The sequence below is a fragment of the Acomys minous genome, assembly GCF_964271855.1.
Source record: "Acomys minous genome assembly, chromosome: 2".
In the NCBI taxonomy this organism is placed as follows: Eukaryota; Metazoa; Chordata; class Mammalia; order Rodentia; family Muridae; genus Acomys; species Acomys minous.
This window is the reverse complement of record NC_140484.1, coordinates 130603911-130624257: the sequence shown is the minus strand read 5'-3', so window position 1 is coordinate 130624257 and position 20347 is coordinate 130603911. Positions and strand designations below refer to the sequence as shown.

The 20347-nt window shown below is 54.3% G+C and overlaps 1 protein-coding gene across 6 annotated transcripts; it reads left to right on the top strand.

Annotated features, from left to right (window-relative positions):
* The first annotated feature begins 7711 nt into the window (after window positions 1-7711).
* On the top strand, window positions 7712-19528 carry TSKU (tsukushi, small leucine rich proteoglycan). Of its 6 annotated transcripts, none has more exons than XM_084773963.1 (2): window positions 7712-7868; window positions 17086-19528. In XM_084773963.1, the coding sequence occupies exon 2, from the start codon at window positions 17094-17096 to the stop codon at window positions 18156-18158; it is 1065 nt and encodes a 354-aa protein (XP_084630089.1). In that variant the 5' UTR covers window positions 7712-7868; window positions 17086-17093; the 3' UTR covers window positions 18159-19528. The 6 variants fall into 6 exon arrangements, with proteins under 6 accessions (XP_084630089.1, XP_084630088.1, XP_084630090.1 ...); XM_084773962.1 differs by having other exon boundaries at window positions 7755-7955; XM_084773964.1 differs by lacking the exon at window positions 7712-7868 and adding an exon at window positions 8064-8835.
* Window positions 19529-20347: the final 819 nt, after the last annotated feature.

The window sequence follows — 20347 nt, the reverse complement described above, 5'->3', positions numbered from 1 at the left end:
CCTCAGAAGGCTAGGACATCCTGGATAGCCCTCCTTCATCCTTCCTCATCCCTCCTTCAACCCCGTCATCCCTCCTCATCCCTCCTTCATCCCTCCTTCACCCCTCCTTCATCCCTCCTCATCCCTCCTTCATCCCTCCTTCATCCCTCTTCATCCCTCCTCATCCCTCCTCATCCCTCCTCATCCCTCCTTCATCCCTCCTCATCCCTCCTTCATCCCTCCTCATCCTCCTTCATCCCTCCTTCATCCCTCTTCATCCCTCCTCATCCCTCCTCGTCCTTCCTTCATCCCTCCTCATCCCTCCTTCATCCCTCCTCATCCCTCCTCATCCCTCCCTCATCCCTCCTTCATCCCTCCTCATCCCTCCTTCATCCCTCCTCATCCCTCCTTCATCCCTCCTCATCCCTCCTTCATCCCTCCTCATCCCTCCTTCATCCCTCCTCATCCCTCCTCATCCCTCCTCATCCCTCCTCGTCCTTCCTTCATCCCTCCTCATCCCTCCTCATCCCTCCTCATCCCTCCTTCATCCCTCCTCATCCCTCCTTCATCCCTCCTCATCCCTCCTTCATCCCTCCTCATCCCTCCTTCATCCCTCCTCATCCCTCCTTCATCCCTCCTCATCCCTCCTCATCCCTCCTCATCCCTCCTCCGTCTTCCTTCATCCCTCCTCATCCCTCCTCATCCCTCCTCGTCCTTCCTTCATCCCTCCTTCATCCCTCCTAATCCCTCCTCATCCCTCCTCATCCCTCCTCATCCCTCCTCGTCCTTCCTTCATCCCTCCTCATCCCTCCTCATCCCTCCTCGTCCTTCCTTCATCCCTCCTCATCCCTCCTTCATCCCTCCTCATCCCTCCTTCATCCCTCCTCATCCCTCCTTCATCCCTCCTCATCCCTCCTAATCCCTCCTCATCCCTCCTCATCCCTCCTCATCCCTCCTCGTCCTTCCTTCATCCCTCCTCATCCCTCCTCATCCCTCCTCGTCCTTCCTTCATCCCTCCTCATCCCTCCTTCATCCCTCCTCATCCCTCCTTCATCCCTCCTCATCCCTCCTTCATCCTCCTCATCCCTCCTTCATCCCTCCTTCATCCCTCCTCATCCCTCCTTCATCCCTCCTTCACCCCTCCTCATCCCTCCTTCACCCCCATCCCTCCTCATCCCTCCTCATCCCTCCTTCACCCCTCCTCATCCCTCTTTCACCCCCATCCCTCCTCATCCCTCCTCATCCCTCCTTCACCCCTCCTCATCCCTCCTTCACCCCCATCCCTCCTCATCCCTCCTCATCCCTCCTTCATCCCTCCTCATCCCTCCTCATCCCTCCTTCATCCTCCTCATCCCTCCTTCATCCCTCCTCATCCCTCCTTTACCCCTTCATCCCTCCTCATCCCTCCTTCATCCCTCCTCATCCCTCCTCATCCCTCCTTCATCCCTCCTCATCCCTCCTTCATCCCTCCTCATCCCTCCTCATCCCTCCTTCATCCCTCCTCATCCCTCCTTCATCCCTCCTCATCCCTCCTTTACCCCTTCATCCCTCCTTCATCCCTCCTCATCCCTCCTCATCCCTCCTCGTCCTTCCTTCATCCCTCCTCATCCCTCCTTCATCCCTCCTCATCCCTCCTTCATCCCTCCTCATCCCTCCTCATCCCTCCTTCATCCCTCCTCATCCCTCCTTCATCCCTCCTCATCCCTCCTTCATCCCTCCTCATCCCTCCTTCATCCCTCCTCATCCCTCCTTCATCCCTCCTCATCCCTCCTCATCCCTCCTTCATCCCTCCTCATCCCTCCTCATCCCTCCTTTACCCCCTCATCCCTCCTCATCCCTCCTTCATCCCTCCTCATCCCTCCTTTACCCCCTCATCCCTCCTCATCCCTCCTTCATCCCTCCTCATCCCTCCTTTACCCCCTCATCCCTCCTCATCCCTCCTTCATCCCTCCTCATCCCTCCTCATCCCTCCTTTACCCCCTCATCCCTCCTCATCCCTCCTTCATCCCTCCTCATCCCTCCTTCACCCCTCCTCATCCCTCCTTCACCCCCATCCCTCCTCATCCCTCCTCATCCCTCCTTCATCCCTCCTCATCCCTCCTTCATCCCTCCTCATCCCTCCTCATCCCTCCTTTACCCCCTCATCCCTCCTCATCCCTCCTTCATCCCTCCTCATCCCTCCTTTACCCCCTCATCCCTCCTCATCCCTCCTTCATCCCTCCTCATCCCTCCTTTACCCCCTCATCCCTCCTCATCCCTCCTTCATCCCTCCTCATCCCTCCTCATCCCTCCTTTACCCCCTCATCCCTCCTCATCCCTCCTTCATCCCTCCTCATCCCTCCTTCACCCCTCCTCATCCCTCCTTCACCCCCATCCCTCCTCATCCCTCCTCATCCCTCCTTCATCCCTCCTTCACCCCTCCTTCATCTCTCTTCATCCCTCCTTCATCCCTCCTTCATCCCTCCTCATCCCTCCTTCACCCCCATCCCTCCTCATCCCTCCTCATCCCTCCTCATCCCTCCTTCATCCCTCCTTCATCCCTCCTCATCCTTCCTTCATCCCTCCTTCATCCCTCCTCATCCCTCCTTCATCCTTTCTCATGCCTCCTTCATCCCTCCTCATCCTATCAACCATTCCCTGAGTCCATTTTCGGAAGGGGTTCAGCCACTCTTTCCCATAACCAGAGGGCTCCGATACCCTCTCCCCTTCACACACCTTTGCAGAAATAACTTTGAAGAACCGGTGTGTTCTGTTGCCACTTCAGGAAGCCTAGATCCCCTCTATGGGCTACCCTGCACTGTCAAGGTCTACGCCCCCTCCTCATACTCGTCCTCGACCAGACAGAAACCAAAGCAGGTCCTTTGAGCCAAGACCTCTATCCATGCATGAAAGTCTTTCAGCTCCTCTTCACCTCTGTTGATGTAACTTAACAGGATATATGCATTGTTTTTACTACCTGCTCTTCACATGAGGGAAAGACCTGAACTTGGTCGCTGGTGAGTGATGAGCTAATGAGGCACATCTGAAGGGTCTGGGAGGCCCCCCCTCCTGTGGAAGGCCCTTCCCCCAGACAGACCCTGGGAGGAGCCTTAGGAGAAGGCTCCAGGTAAGGAGGGCCATAAGGACATGTTCACATTGGTTAGCTGGTAGTGAGAAAGCCTGTCAATCATACCGAACTGACAGACACAACCCTCGGCCCCACTGAGAGCCCAGCCCTGTCTAACTCTAGGCCCGCTGAGGCCATGCACAAGTAGTGGCCTGGACCCAGAGGGTCCCGAAGGCCTTGTCTCAACCCTCTTCATCAGTTAGTCCTCCCCAGGTATCGGGCAAAAATCTCCAAAAGCCGGACAAGAGACACGAAATCTCTTTCCCACTTGGCGTCAAGGTATTCAATAGCTGGGAGGAAGGCCTGAGAAGGTTCTGAGAAAGAAAGGGAGGGAAGGGGAGGCCATAGCATCTGCCCTCACCTGAGGCAGGGCAGCTCTGGGACCTCCACCATGATCCAAACAGCCTGGAGCTTCATCTGTGTCCCTTCTGTCCTGCGTGGGAACCCAATTCAAGCCATAACCCTCCTCCCCTTCTCTGTGGGTACCCTCACTGAGTCAGCCAGGACACTTTAGTCAAGACTGTGCAAACTGGCCTGTGCCCACTTTGCAAACAGAAGGGACATTGGATTCAGGGCTGCGTCTTTCTGGAAAGGGAAGATCATCTCGATACCCAAAGTCTTAGAGATGCTATGGCCAGGGGATGGAAGGTATCATTGATTCTGTTTTTTGGACCCCTGGAGAGGAGGACTAGCTCGTCTACCAGACTGTCTGCATATAGGTTGGCATTTTAAAAAATCTCTATGGAAAGGCCTTAGGTGACCCTGGATATGGCAGGGACTAGGATTAATTTCTTAATCAACATGGAAACCACTTCTGAGCAACTTCCTTGGACCCTCTTTTGGTTTTTGATCCTCCTCGTTGGAACTGGTGGGTGACTCTTGCAGAACTAAGCCACCCCACGCCCTTCTAAAACATTCCTTAGGGAAAAAATTATCTTTTACACACTCAGTCTTAGTCTTAGTCTTATTGAAAAGTCTGAGACACTCCTAGGGAGAGACATCTTGCCAAAACACCATATAGATGAACGTTCCCATTGGCTCTTCCTGACCCTTCTCACGCAAGCACACCCTTAGAACACCTTCTGTTCCCCACAAATTTCCTCTGGGGGCTGTTTCTCTCCCTCCGGATGGCCACTGTACACAAACTCTACAAAACGTTTCCTCAAAAACTTCCAATTCCTTTCCCAGGCACCTCTCCCCCAAGCTGGAAGTCCAAGGATGTTCCTACCCCTTATTGATAAGCACTTAGCCACCAGTCTCCTCTGTCCCTGGAACTTCCCTTGTGACGTGCCCATATGGGTAGTCGGAAGGCTTGATAGCATTTACAAGTTAGTAAAAGAACTTAGAGTCATCAACAAGTCATCTCTGTATGCTGTTGTACCAAACTCCTATATTCTCTTGGGACAAATTCCCATAGGGAGTTCCTACAGATCTTCTTCCTAGCTAGCTTTCCTTTTACTAACTTTTATGAATGTTTTAGTTAGAGTTTTATTGCTGTGAAGAGACAGCATGACCATGGCAACTCTCATAAAGGAAAATATTTCATTGGGGCTGGTATAAAATTTCAACGGTTTCAACGGTCATGAAGGAAAACATGGCAGCATGCAGGCAGACACGGTGCTGCAGTTCTACATCTTGATCTACAGGCAGCAGAAGGAGACTGTGTGTGTGACACACTGGGCAGAGCTTGAACATAGGAGACCTCAGAGACCACCTCCACAATGACACACTTTCTCCAACAAGGCCACACCTACTGACAGTGTCACTTCCCATGGGCCAAGCACCCAAACACCTGACTCTATGGGGGGCATTCCATTCAAAGAATCTCAATGAGCCAATGGGTTTAATAAAGGTTACTCATGGGAGCAAAGGTGAGAGGTTACTAACAGGGACATGTGCAGTTATCTTCACTGACTGTATAAAAAGCCTTTCCCACGGAGACTGAAAAGACCACAGAGGGCACAACAGCATCTGAACACTCAGATCTCTCACTTTGGTCTCCCTGTTTCTCTATAGTATGATAGTAACTCAGCTTTCATTCAAAAAACAAAGCAGAACAATAAAACAGCCAAGGGGTCAGTGAGGCCCCTCAAATAAAGTGTTACTTGTAGGCTGTATACACGCAAGCAGCAGGAAAGGCGGAGAGGGCTGGGACAGTAAAGAGGTTCCTTAGTAATTTAATACAAGAAGCTCAACAGCCCTGGCTAATTCTCCTCTCAGTAGCATTCCTAGGTCTCCCGTCACTCCTGAACAGAGACACATCTCAAGACCATTTAAGGTCCCATGTAGACAAGGCCGTTCCTTCAGAAATCTTTCATAAGGCCCTGAAATTCATTATCTTGCCCAGTATGTTACCTCCCAGAAAACAACTATCAAGACCATCAATGACCATCGAGTTAATTACAGCCCTAGACCAGACTCTTCCCCACCATGTGAGTATGGCCAGTCAAAATTAACCTCAGTAGAAGACCACAGAGATGATCTCTCTAAAATTAGCCTGACCAATCAGAAGGAACCATTATCATTTGTATGATGGGAACTGCATGGTGGCAATTGCATGATGGGAACTGCAAGGTGGGAACTGCATGATGGGAACTGCAAGGTGGGAACTGCATAGTGGGAACTGCATGATGGTAACTGCAAGGTGGGAACTGCATGGTGGGAATTGCATGATGGGAACTGCAAGGTGGGAACTGTATGGTGGGAACTGCAAGGTGGGAACTACATGATGAGAATTGCATGGTGGGAATTGCGTGGTGGGAACTGCAAGGTGGGAACTGCATGGTGGGAATTGCATGATGGTAACTGCATGGTGGGAACTGCATGATGGGAACTGCATAGTGGGAACTGAATGGTGGGAACTGCATGATGGGAACTGCATGGTGGGAACTGCATGATGGGAACTGCATAGTGGGAACTGAATGGTGGGAATTGCATGATGGGAACTGCATGGTGGGAACTGCATGATGGGAACTGCATAGTGGGAACTGAATGGTGGGAATTGCATGATGGGAACTGCATGGTGGGAACTGCATGATGGGTCATCCTAGTCAAGAGAATAGTGGGCTGGTGAGATGGCTCAGTGAGTAAAAATAATTCCTTCCAACCTGATGGGCCGAGTTCTCTCCCTGGAACCCACCTGGTAGAAGGACAGACGCCTCACACGCTGCCCTCTGACCTCCACACATACAGGTGCATCCCCCACCCCAGAGCAATGAAATAAATACAATTTTAATTTTTGACAAAGAAAGAGGGTAGCTGCAGACAGATGGTCCTTTCCACTCCCCACCGTGAGAAGCTCCCACAAAGATCTCCTTCCTTCCTTCGGCTCTTTGTGACATTCTTACTCTGTAGCCAGGCTGTCTTCAGACACAATGGCTGTGAGTAAGGCAAAGGTCTGGACAACCACCTTCTTCTGAGTGAGTTTGGCTTTGCGACTGGGAACTCCCTTTTCCTCAGGCAGACACACACAAGCCCAAGCAAAGATTTTTGTTTTTAAATAATAAAGAAGAAATGAAAAGACTGAATGCAACAAGCCTGGGCCATGGCAGGGGAACTTTGCTGGATTTCCCTACCCAGGGGCCCTCTCCAAAGTGGCAAGTTCCTTGGAGGTCCAGAGCCAATACCAAAGGTCCTTTAACCCTTTACTGAAAAGTGACCCCTCTGGAGGTGGGCATGGTGGGGTATGTGGGCGGAGCACCGAAAGGGGTAATTTTTCTCTTCCATCCTTTATTGTTTTTCAAACACACACGCACTCGTACACGTAGGCACACACATGCACACGCATACACATACATGCACACATACACTCACGCATGTGAGCACTCGCGCACGAACATACACATGTGCATGCACACATACATACGCTGCGCGCGCACACACACAAGCACACACATGTACACTCATGTGCATGCACGTGAGCGTGCACACGCGCACACACACACACACACACACACACACGCATGCACACAGCACATACTTTATGTAAGTTTTGGCTGGGGAGGATGGGCTGCAGAGGGGGGAAGACTGAAACGTCTACTACAGAGCAGTTTCAGTTCTTGGAAATCCAGCCAGAAGTTGACTTTCCCTCCAGGAAAGAAAAAAATAAGTCTGTTATGTCTGTTGCTTTCTCCCCCATTCGCTGTCTGCCAGCTTTTCTGCTTATGCTTTCTGTTCTCTGTCTCTCTCTTCCTCAAACACACCCATTAATGGCTCTAGACCTTTTTAAAACTTTTTTTTAATGGGTTGGGAGAGAATTGAGAGAAACCCCTCATCCACTCACTCTTATTTTTACCAACTAACTCTGTCTCCCTCTACACACACACACACACACACACACACACACACACACACACACACACACACACACTAAGGCGACCTCCAGATGTTCCCGACCCAGCGGCCATCTGCTGAGATTACTGGGACGCGCAACTGTGGGAAGGCAGAGGGCGGTGGGGTGGGGTGTAGGGATTTGGGATGCCGGAAGCTGGGAGAGAGGCCTAAATGGAGTGGGAAGGAACCGCGCACTTTTGAGACGCTCCCTAGAGTGGAACCCCGGCTGGGCGGGAGGGAGGGGGCAGGGCTTCCAGAGCTCCCCTCTAGACTTGCACTTTGTCGACGCTCCCTGAGCCTCCAATCCGCCAGCGGGTGCCGGGCTAAGGGAGCCAGGCGGCGGGCGGGGACGTGGGGCGGGACGTGCGGCGCCGAGAAAAGCGCCGGCCCACGGGCCAACGCCGGGCCGCCTAGGTGAGCCGCGCTGAGAGGACAGCTGCGGACCTGCCAGGTGGGTGCTACCCCCGAGGTGCAGCGACGAGATCAGCGCGCAAGTGGAGGTCTGGAGCCCTGGACCCCAAACTCACCGCCCTATCCCGTAAGCAGGCCGGCGTGAGGGGCGGGTCCGTGTCCTGCCGAGGCCCCTCAACTTTTCCGGGACACGGGGCCACAGCAGCTCAGGGTTGAGGGGGGGTAGCAGGGAAGAGGGCTTTCAGGAGACAAAGGCTTTGCCTGGGGGGCCGTGGGCGTGGGCGGGCGCCTCTAGGGTCTTTGTAGGAACACGTGCACATCACAGTAGGGGGTCTTTTGTGGATCTGGGTTCGGAAGCCAGCATCTGCCCGTGCCTTTTTGTGTGTGTGTGCGTGGCTTTGCACGGCTGTCTCGCGCCGGTGGTGTCCCCGTTTTGCAGCCTCGCGTTTGGTTGTGCGGACCGGTGGGCGCTCCTCCTGTGTCCGCTTACGTGGTCTGTGCCTGTCGACGTGTCTGGGTTGGGTGTCGGTGGGGTCTGTATGCGTTCTGAGAGCCTGAAGCTGCCGGGACTCTCCGCTCTCTCCCTGTCCACTGCTTCCCCTGAGTTGGCTTCAAACTTTTCTCCGGGTTCCTCTGGCAACGCCTGTTGGCAGCCCTCCTCCCCCTCACCTCCTGAGGTCCCTCGAGCCCCAAGGGGGTGGGATAGGATTGGTGGGTTGGGGGTGATCGGCAGTGCTTGGTGACTGGCCAGGGCCAGGACTGGGCGGAGCGTGGATACCCTCACAGGACCCCAGGGGGAGGAGGGTGGGGGAAGCGGCTGGTCCGGGCTCCGGCCTGAGCCTGGAGACCCAGGGGTAACTCGCTGCTGCCAGTTGTCCGCTCTGCTCCTCTAAGACAGAGTGGACTAAGAGAGCTGTCTGCTTGGTGGAGAGACTTGCTTGGCTTGGAGTTCCGTTCTGCATTTAACCGGATCAAAGAGTGAGGGGAGCAACCTTCTGATCCAATAGGTGAGAAAGGCCATGGTTTGCCTGCATCCGGCCTGCTAATGGCCCCAATCCCTGGTTGGGCTGTAGGGAGAGGGGGCCTTGCACACACTGGTTTCCAGAGGGGCAGCCAGTGGCCCACTGTAGGGCACGGGCGTTGTTGCTCAGCCCCGTTGAGATTCGGGCACTGTTATGGATAGGGAGAGAACTCACCGCCGCGGGAACGGAGCACGCAGTGGTGGCAACCAGCGTGGCGAGCTTAGCTGAGAGCAGCGCCCGCCCACACTTGGTTGGGCCTAGAGGTGACTCAAACTTAGACCCTTCCTTGCTCCTTGCTATCCTTTCGGATAAGTCTAGACTTGCAAAGCCCCCAGAGTGGGAGGGACTCCGTCCTGTCCGAGCTTTTGATCCTTTGTGGCAAAGATCAGCCAAACAGTTCTTTTCCAGCCCTCCACACCAATCTTTTGTTTTTAAATAAAGAATTTCTAAGTTTTTTCTTTTTAAGATTTATTTATTGTGTATACAGTATTCTGCCTGTAAGCCAGAAGAGGGCACCTGATCTCATTATAGATGGTTGTGAGCCACCATGTGGTTGCTGGGAATTGAACTCATGACCTTTGGAAGAGCAGCCAGTGCTCTTAACCTCTTAGCCATCTCTGCAGCCCTAAAGCAAGTTCTGAGTATTGAACTCAGCCCCTCATGCTTGCAAAGCAAGCAAACTAGCCACTAAGCCATTTCCTCTGGCCTCCATCCCAATTTTTAACCAAGAACTTTGCCCAGTACCACCCTGGGGGGGCGGGGCCAGGGGTGGGGGCAGAGGGAGCAGGGGGTTGCTGGCCACAAACTTGGGAAAGAGGCAATGGTGGCCACTTTCCTTTCTGTTTCTAGGCCTTCCTTACGGAAGAGGGAATATAGACACTCCCTGTATTCCCTTGTGGTTCTCTTAGTTACCAGAGATCCCAGAGCCTGGAAACTATTGTGTTCCTGTTCATTTGTTCCTAGGAAGCCTGGGATGCACCAGCTTGGAGCTCTTGAATCCACAGAGCTTCCACTCACTGTGTTCCGATGGCCCGTGTCCGGGCAAAAGCTGATGTTACTCATCTTTTAAATGACAGACCGGGCAAGAGACAGAGTCCAGACCAATTTGCTTCTTAATCATAACTTCTGTCTCCAAGTAGAGGCGATATGTCTGATTAGGTTCGCCATCTTTCTCACAGGGCTCTGAGCCTGGGGATTGGGGCTACTTCCTGAAGAGGTCCGGGCCCACCCTGGACGTCCCCTGCCAAAGCAAGTCCTAAGACAGGTTCCATAGGAGGGACCTGGTCGAGGAGGTGACTCTACTGAGGTTTGAAGTTTTCCCAACACATGGCGGAGGCTGGAAGGGCCTCCCACAGTACACGCAGGGCTCTGTGTATCCGGGTGCGAGGTCTGGGTGTTAGTTACCCAGAGAGTGGGTGCGTGGGTAGCAGGCTGAGCCTGAGTTTGATCTGGAGTTTGAGAGAGCTGCTGGAGGAGATAGTACGGGGCGTGTGTGTGTCTGTGTGTGTGTGTGTGTGTGTGTGTGTGTGTGTGTGTGTGTGTGTGTGTTCATTCTAAAGCTTTCCTCTGGCTTTCGGATGGTGCTGGAGTCTGGGAGGCCTGTCTGAAGACAGGATACTTACTGCCTGTCTTCAAGTTAGAAACTCTGGGAGTTATGCTTTGGATCCAGAGCTTTGTCCCTCTGTCACCTGGGATGATGTGTCACTTCACCTGTCTGACTCTTAAGTCCCTTTCAAATGGAGATCCTGGATAAATATGTGGTTCCAGGGTGTCTCGTTGCATGCGAATGCAAGCGGAGGTAGAAATAGCGTGAGCCCCAGTCTTAAGCCTGGTTTCTCCACTTAGCCAAACCCTGAATTCCAGGAAGCACTCAAGCAGGAGGAGGCCTCTCTGCCCACTGACTTTTTTTTTTCTTCTCCTCTAGTGTCTTCTGCTAATGAGCTGCTACCCACGCTAGAGAGAAGCAGTCTTAGCCAGTCACAGCCCGGTGGCCATTTGCCGGGCGGGGGGCGGTTGGTGATGACAACCAGGCTAGGCTGGGAAGGCCTTACGGAACAGGTAGCTTTTGAATCAAACAAGTGAGAGTTTGTAGAAGACAAAAAAAGGGGGTGGGGGGGTGGGGCTTTGCCATCTTTTGTCCAAAGAAATAGCCAAGCAAAGGCAGAGGTCCCTGGGGAGCGACAGGCATCTAGGCTGAGAAGCTGTCTTTGTGGAGTGGGTTTTAGATGGGGCACAGTGGCGGGGGCTTGGTCCTCAGTCGGAAGCTGTGCTCTGGTGCCTGGCGTGGCAGTTGTTTAGAGCTGTGGTGCTATTTAGAGGTGGAGGCCAGAGGCCTCCTGGGTTTGCCTTAGGCAGGGTGAGGTGGCTGACCACTTAAGGAAAGCGGGGAGACAGTGATTGTCCAGGGGTGACTGCTGATATGATGCCAATCCCCAATCGGGAGTAGGTTGGTACCATGTAGGTAGCAGCCTCCTCCTGGCTCTGTCACCTTCCCAGATCCTAGGGAAGCTTGTCAGGGCCCGGGATGGGACACTGGGAACCTGAGGCCTCCGGGGATGACTTTTGCGTTCTCCTGCACCCTGCGTGTATCTTACCATCTCTTCTCTGAGCCTGCAGTCACCCTCCAGAGGCAGGGCTGACCGTGCACCGAGACCTGGGCCAGCCTAGGCTGAGGCCTTGCTTTCTCTACGGAATCAACACAGGACCCAGCTGGGAGTAACATCGGCTTCCTCTCCATGTTATAAGCCCAGACCCGGGCCTTCTCACAGTCTCATGAAATCCGGTGAGGTTGGGACCCAGTCTTCAAATCCCCTTTCTTCTGCTCCGTGCAGCCTCTCCCTGTGTTCTCACGTGCTGCTTCCGATTGGTGAGAACTTGACAGTTTCCCCCCAAAGATCAACTGGAAGGAAAAAAATAGCATTTGGGGCCTTGTCTTATCTCCCAGTTGACGACACTCCTTGGGTGGAAGCATGCTGAAGGTCCAGGCCTCACTGGTACCAAAGATGTCATGAAGGAAGCCAGGAGTCAGAATCCCGGGCTCCAGCCATTTTGTCTCCCCACTGGCCGAGCACTGCCGTCCAACTCCCTGGTTTTACAGTGTGATCAGACATAGTGGCCGAGGATGCGTGGGACAGGCTGAGGTGTCCTTTGGTGACACGGTCGCCTTCTATGTGCGTGATACATCTTTTAGGTATTTTTTGTTTGTTTGCGTCTTCGTTTTGAAATCAGGACCTTACTGCGTAGCCCCAGCTGCCCTGTAACTCAACTAGGTGACTGAAGCTGGCCTCGGACTCACAGAGATCCTCCTGCCACAGTCTCTCCAGTGCTGGGACTAAAGGCGTGCACCACTATGCCCAGCCAATACTTGGTGTATATAACACACACACACACACACACACACACACACACACACACACACACACACACACACACACCTGGCTGCCGCATCCCGCCCACAGAGGACGGACAGGTAAACATCATTTCAGCTCAGCATTGCCTGCTCTAAGCAACTGCCCACACTGTCCGTTTGTAAGTTGGGACCAGTGGGTGGTTTGAAGCTAGTACTGGGTCCGGTTCCTGGTTCCTCTATTTCCTGGCTGAATAGCAATACTGGTGTTTTTCTGTGTGACAGGGATAATAACCACCACAGTTAAGGACTGTATGGAGCAGCAGTGACGTACGACACACATTGGAGAGCTGATGTGCTTAAAATACCAATTCTGTAGGGAAAACCAGACTTGGAGTCCCCGAACTAATAATTTTCAGAGCTCAGTGGTCAGAGGGCAGAACACTTAGGTTTCCATTCTTGACGGAAGGGAGTGAGGTACAAGGCCGCCTGGGGTTGAGGCACAGCTGGTTGATATGAAGGCCTGTCCTAGGTGAGTGCTGGGCAGTGAACCAACCTGCGGCTAGCTCCCTGCCCCCTCGGCTTCTGTGCCCGGGGTTCCCTGTTGAAGTTGTTAGCAAAAGCTAGAAAGTTCTGTGGGTCAGGAATGCTATAGCTCTGTACCAGGGCCTAGCAACCAGACCCAGGGGGAGCCTGGACTTCAACCTCTAACCCCAGAGAGGTGTCCACAGAAGAGGAGGGTGGCTGCAACCTCACCAGTAGACACCAACAGTATGTTTGAGAGGTCAGTGCAGACTACTGTGGACCTGCTGGGTGCCGGGCTTTCCCACCCCCATGGAAAGGGACATGAAGTCACTACCTCTAGGAAGTTTAGAAAGTGGCAGCCACTGTTGACCACCAGGGAGTAAGTCCTTACTAAGGAGAATGCCATCACTACATTTTCCTCAACCTTCACTTCCGGACCCTGCAGAGATTCCAGGAGGTAGCGCTGGCTTCCCAGCCAGGCCCAGGTCCAGCAGTCAACCCACATGGCTTTCTTGCTGGGTCTCCATTGCTGCCTCCTTGCCACTAGGTCTGACTTTGACCCCAATTAGGGGGAAGAGTCTCTAGATAGGTTAAGAAGCAGGCACTCTGTCCCTAGCCGCTCACACCTTATGTTTGAATTTTAAATTTTCTCTCGGTACTCTCTGAAGGAGGCCTATGGGCAGCCTGAGGTGTGAGAGGGATGGTGGGAGCCTGTGGAGACAGAGACTGCTTTGTTCCACCGGACAGGGGCAGGCCGCTGCATGTGTGTGATGCAAGGAACAGGGTGAGGTTGGTGGGTCCCAACTCCTGGGCCGTGCTCTCCTGTTCTGGTTCCTTTGCTGCCCCTCTGGGCCTCCATCATCTCCAAGGGCTCCGCAGCTCGCGGGCCTGGAATTCTCCGTGTTTGCGGACAGTGTGAACAACAGCTGACTGTTTAGGGAAGACAAAAGAGGGTCCAATCCCTTAGGGGTTCAAGCAGGCAAGGGAGAAAGAAGGGCATCTCTCCGACTTGCAGAGGCCTTATGTCTGGGAGACGTTGATCTCCGTAGTTTCACAAACAATCCCCCCCCCCCCCCCGGGCAGTGATAACGGCCCTGTCTCATGGCGGGTTGGGGATGTGCTGTAGAGAGAGCCCCCTTCGAACTGCCAGGCTCCATCGCGTCCACACCACTCATGCTTTTTCTTAGAGTCCCTGTGAACTTGACATCGTGGGTCCTAAATAGCTCTTGGGTGACCTCACAGGACCCGCTATCTTAACAAACGAGAGCTGTGTGAAGTGTCTTGCCTTGTGTTCTGTGGGTCCTCCGGTGTCTTTCATCTGCGGGTCAGGGTTTGTAGACAAGGTCTTTTGACCTCGGGATCTCTCTCCTCCCCAGTCGTCCTCGGTGGCCGCCTGCCTGCTTGTCTGCGTGTCTTTGCTCCCACGGTGGAGATCCCAGAATGGAGGATCAGCAACATGAGTACTCTCACAGATGAGGAAGTCAAACTCCTGTGATTTTGTGTGTGTGTGTGTGTGTGTGTGTGTGTGTGTGTGTGTGTGAAAATCACGAAAACTTAAGCCTCCTGGGTCCAGGATGTTAGTGATGTCATTATGAGTGGGGGTCGGGGCCCTGATGTCATCACCGACTCAGCCACCCCAGCCAGGCTTATTCCTGTGCTTTGTGCTTAGTGACTGCTTTGTTCAGATTTAAAATCCTGTAACTCCGGGTTGGTACTAAACCCCTTATTGTGAAGAGACTCAGGGGGGTGGAGTGGAGGAAGGCTTGCTGGTGACCACAGCAGTCTAGGGCAGAACAGTGGCTAAGACCTATAGTTCCCAACTCTCCCCTAGGACTTGTCGCAACATAGGGTTGCCCTCTGCTTCCTTATCAGGGTCCTGGAGTGTGGCAAAACATGGTCGGGGCACTGTGTCTGACATAGAACAGCCTACCCTGTGTATCTCTCAGTGTCCTGGCCACTCTGGCCATGTCCCCCATAGAGGGGTGATGTCTCCAGTCCACACAGCAGCTCTTCAGAGGACTGGCCTTCCCTCTTGATCTCCCCTGTAGTGTCTCCATAACACAAGGTTGGCAGCTGACCCTTGGGATCCTGTAAGGAGGGGGTGGGACAGTTGGGCTCATTGGACAAACTCAAGGACTACTCGAGAGGGCCTTGTGTCACTTCCTGTTTCCCACGGGAGATCCCCAGGGCCTAAGTATGAACCAGGGGCCCTGGGTGATGTTCATGGCACAGCAGAGCAGGCTCCAGGCCTGGTGCGCGCGTATCAGCCAAGTTGCCCAGCCGGGACTCCACCTGCACTCCTATGCCCTTTATCTCAGTGTGAGGACAGCTGCCTCAGTCCAGATTCCCCAGGGAGGCCTGTGCTCAGCTTGTCACAGATGCAGTGCTCAGTGGTTTGCTGGCTTGTGTGAGGGCGGTAAGACAGACATGGCTGCCCTGTGCTGAGTCCAGGACTGGGGCCCAGAGGGGAGCAACATCTGGGCTGTGTTTGCCCGGCCGCCGCTTACGTAAGCTGGAGCTCAGGAGGAGCTGGCTTGGCATTTCGTGGACACATTGTATAATCACCCCTGGGAGCCAAAGGGTGATCTTGGGGCCCTTTGTGGTGTTTGTTTAAACCCCAGGCAGGGTGGGTAGGAGCTGAGCAGTTTAGCTGGCAGGGCGGGGTAGGGGTGGGGGTTAGGGGTGGGGGTGGGGGTAATGAACTATTGAAGAGCTCGCTGGGGGAACAAAGGGGACCTGGAGCAACTTAATATTTTTCTCTCGGTGCAAACATTGGAACGCTCTGTCCTGCCTGGCCTGGGATCAAGCCCGGGATGCACCTGGGCCGGCTTTAATCCTTGAGTTGGTCTCTACAAAAGAAAGGGGTGGGTACGAAAGGGCCCTGCGGTTGGGTCCGGGAGAAGGAGCCTAGCCCCACTTCTCCCTGGCCCAGGACAGAGCCAGAGGGCATGCAGATCAAGTGGCTGCCCCTTTAAAGTTTCATGCAGGGCCTGTAATGCTACCCAGCTGCTCCCCCACCACCAGCCTAGAAGGTGGGCAGGTCCTCGCGCCTCCCACTTCAACCCCCTCCCCCCTCCCCCCTCCCACTTCAACCCCCTCCCCCATTTCTTTCCCTGGAGGCCTGAGGAAGGGAAAGATGCCAGAGGCCGGGCCACCCAGGGGTCACTTAAGAGGTTCTCACTGCATCGCCCTGCAGCACCTGAACACAAACCTTCAGGGAGCCTGGTGTGGACCCATGCCGCCCTTGCATGTGCAGTGGCTTCTGTTGTCATTTCACTGAGGTGGCTTGAGTTGTAGCATATGTCTGTGAGGAGAGCCCCTCCTGCTTCCTGTTAGGCCTGCTGGAGGCAGGAGGCAAAAAACAGAAGAATCAAGCCAGCCCGGCTCTGATTCCGCCCTGTTTTGTGCTGGGTTGGTGGCGAGGCACTTATTCTCTCTGGGCCTCTTGTTTCTTCTTCTGTACAATAGGGTAACAAGCCAGCTGCCTTTCACAGTTAAAAGTGGGGGGACCAGAGAGGCGAGCTAGCTGTATTAGCTGGAAGTAAGGCACAGGCCACCAAGCAGAGGCTTAGGGCAGTAGATGTGCTACAAGCATATTTTGGAGTATGGACACGGGGTCTCCGAGGAGAAGGCAAGATGCTACTGCCAGAGAGCCAGCTGAGGCAGAAGGGCTGAGGGCAGTGACTGCGGGAAGGGTCAGCTCAGCCCCTGCTGGTTGGCAGCAAAGGATCCTGGCTCTTCTGGCTACTCCGCCTGGCATCACCCTGCTTAGCTGTATCCGAGACTGTCTCCAGCCCTTTGACGCTCACTTCTGTCTTGGTCAGATGGAGACAGGACTATGTCTTGTAGGTGGTTGTAAGGATTAGAGGAGACTGTGCTCAGAGGCAGCCAGCTCAGCTCCTAGCCTGTGGCATCTTTGTGGTGAAGCCCCCAACACAACACCTGCACTGTGAACTCCTCTCTGGCATACCCAGGTCTCAGGCATCTTCTGAGCTCTGGGGTCTCTGGCAGCTTCCGAGCCCCAGGGTCTCTGGCATCCTCCGAGTTCTAGAGTCTCTAGCATCCTCTGAGCTCCAGGGTTTCCCGCAGCCTCCAAGCCCCGGATCAACAGTTTTAGTGAAACCATCCAGTTTAGCAGATGTCACAGTAAGGTGTCCAGGTGCCCTTGCTTTGACCAGAGCAGGCCACTTGGCCTAAGCCTTGGTCATACAGTTGTGGGGACTGAGGCCAGAGACAAATGGGAACTAGGGGTTTGGAGTGTTCCTGGAGGCCGGGAGCTGTGACAAGTCCCACGTGGGCTGTGTCTACAGGGCAGGATACAGGTGTCTGGCACGTCCACCCCTCACCTGTGGCTCTCTTTCCAGGTGCTGCCATGTTGTGCTCCCTGTTCCTGCTGCTCCTGGCCACGGGCAGAGCGCAGACAACTCGGCCATGCTTCCCTGGATGCCAGTGTGAAGAAGAGACTTTCGGCCTCTTTGACAGTTTCAGTCTGACGCGAGTCGACTGCAGTGGCCTGGGCCCCCACATTGTGCCTGTGCCCATCCCCCTGGACACAGCCCACCTGGACCTGTCATCCAACCGGCTCGAAACCGTCAACGAGTCAGTGCTGGCAGGGCCAGGCTATACCACACTGGCTGGCTTGGATCTCAGTCACAACCTCCTCACCAGCATCACACCCTCGGCCTTCTCCCGCCTGCGCTATCTGGAGTCACTTGACCTCAGCCACAACGGCCTGGCAGCCCTGCCGGCCGAGATTTTCACCAGCTCCCCCTTGAGCGACATCAACCTGAGCCATAACCGACTACGAGAAGTCGCCATATCTGCCTTCGCCACTCACAGCCAGGCCCGGGCACTGCACGTGGACCTATCCCACAACCTTATCCACCGCCTGCTCCTCCATCCAGCCCGGGCCAGCCTGCCAGCGCCTACCATTCAGAGCCTGAACCTGTCCTGGAACCGACTTCGTGCCGTGCCCGATCTCCGAGACTTACCCCTGCGTTACCTGAGCTTGGACGGGAACCCTCTGGCTACCATCAACCCAGGTGCCTTCGTGGGGCTGGCAGGCCTCACCCACCTGTCACTGGCCAGCCTCCAGGGTATCCTGCAGCTAGCACCCCATGGCTTCCGTGAGCTCCCAGGCCTGCAGGTCCTGGACTTGTCAGGCAACCCCAAGCTCAAGTGGGCAGGAGCCGAGGTGTTTTCAGGCCTGGGCTTGCTGCAGGAGCTAGATCTGTCGGGAACTAGCCTGGTACCTCTACCTGAGATGCTGATCCATCACCTCCCGGCTTTACAGAGTGTCAGCGTAGGCCAAGATGTGCAGTGCCGACGCCTGGTGCGGGAGGGTGCCTACCACCGGCAGCCTGGCTCCAGCCCTAAGGTGGTCCTACACTGTGGAGACACCCAAGAATCTGTTGCCAGACGCCCAGACATCTTGTGACGAATGGTGTGGCCTGGGGCCACTTGACAGACTACTGTCCTGGGGCTTGCTCAGGTCCCACTAATTTATATTTTAATGTGCCAACGCCCGTGGAGAGTCTACAGGCCTAAGTGGTGGCACCTCGGTAAAGTTGTGAGCCAGGGATGGTTTTTGTACCTGGGGCCTATACTCAGTAACAAAAGCTGCTCATTGGTCTCCGTGGCTCACCTCCCAGAACTCGGAGCAAAGGGATTTCGATGCCAAACTAGACTTTGGTCCCTTCCTGAGTCCTGCCTCAGTTGTCCCTAAGTGCCTTCCCTTTTTGCCTGGGCTGACCTGAGTCATGATGGAAGGATTGTGGGTGGGCACCACCACTGCGAATGCTGACTCAGGTCTCCTGGGCTGAAGGTCCCTTTGAGCCCAGTGTCTAGTCCCATTTTTGCTTTGGGCCCACGAGGCCTACTTCTTCTTTTTTTCTCATGGAATCCTGGGTAGAATCTTCATTCTAGAAGGACCTGGAGAGAAAACCAAATCCACCCTCCTTGTGGGGCAGATGGAAAGATGGGACCAAGAGCAATAAACATGTTGACCTAGGGTGGTGTGAGAGCCCAGCCTCAGTCCCCTCCCCTTGCTAGTTCCCCATTGTCTTTGCTCCTTCCCACGCTGCCCAGAAGCAGCAGCAGCAACAACGAGGTCCCAGAGGTGGGACTCTAGGTGCGGTGGCCAGCTTCTGGTGTCAGCAAAGTCCGCCTAGCTTCCAGAACCTCAGGAAGCTTGGGACTTAGCAGTCACAAGCCTGCCATTTTCTTATCCTGGGGTGGGAGTCCCCCAACATCAAGACTGGAAACGCACGCAATTTCCCCGGAGATGCCGTCTCAAGATGCTTTCCTAAGAAGCCAATGCGATCGTGGCCATCTGGCAGTGAGCTCCAAGGGGCTTGTGGACTTGGTGTGTGTGGGCCCGAGCCCAAAGGCCCATCTCACCCTCCCGGGAGTGCGGCAGGAAGGGTCTCTACCCGTGTGCATTATGCTCAGCCCCAGGGCCACATCTCAGCTCTCCAACCTTGGATTCTTCCCTTCGTCTTCATTTTATAAGAGTCGTTGCCTTTTTTTTTTTTAATGAACTGTCACTTTTAAGCCCCCACCTCTGCTGGCCGGGGATGGAAAAGAAGATAAATGTATTTGTTCACTTTTCTAAGACTGTGTTCTAGGCGAGTGCTGGAGGTCTTGGGAGGAAGCCGGCTGTTCGTGACCATGTGGGTGTTGGGGCTGGTCCCAGAGATGCTTACAGGACAGTGAGAGAGCTGTCTTCCCACACTCGCCTAGCCCAGCCTAGCCCCTGACTGGTCTTTGGTTTAATAAACACATATAAGCGCTCTTTCCATCACTGAACCAGCATTTGCTGACAATTGCTGCACTGGGCTTGGGACCGCAAAGATAAGTTAGACCCCACCTGGGGCAGCTTATTCTCCATGAAAAGGCCAAGAACCTTCCAGGATTGGGGGTGTATTAGAACATTTGGTGGTGGCTCCTTGGGTGGACTAACCCTCTTCCTGTACCTCATCCACTTTCTTCACCCGCCCCCCCGCATGCTACCCCACTTCCACCCGCTGTCTGTCCAGCTTTAGCCTTGTCATGCCCCTGCCTCAGCGCGGCCTGCAGCTGTGGGTCTCTGTCCTTGCCCTGTCCCTTTCCCCTGACTTTCTCACCTAGGAGGGCATCCATTTCCTAATGTGCCTTAGGAGATTTCCCAAAGTCTCCCTCTGACTCCTTTCAGTCCACTTCGCCCATCACAGGCATTAGGCTTCTGTGGTGCTGTGACTCCTGTTTGCACACGTTTGTGACAGTTCACTTCCGGCTTCCTGTGGGCTTTGGCTTGTCAACAGGTTTGTTCTGACTAGCCTGTCTAGGGAGATACCCAACACCAAGGTCGTCAACACCAACAGTCTGTTGCCGATACCTGCTCGGTGCCAAGCCCTGTGCTGAGCTACAAAATACACCACCTGCGCCCGGGGTGGTGGCACAGGCCTGTAATCCCAGCATGCTATGAGTTCGAGGCCCAGCCTGGTGTACAAAGTGACTCCAGGACAGCCAAGGCTACACAGATCCTGTCTTGAAAAATAAAATGAAATAAAGAAAAATACACCACCTGGGGGTCTCTGCCCTGGGAAACACAACAGGATCCCTAACTAAAGAAAAGTTCAGAGCTCG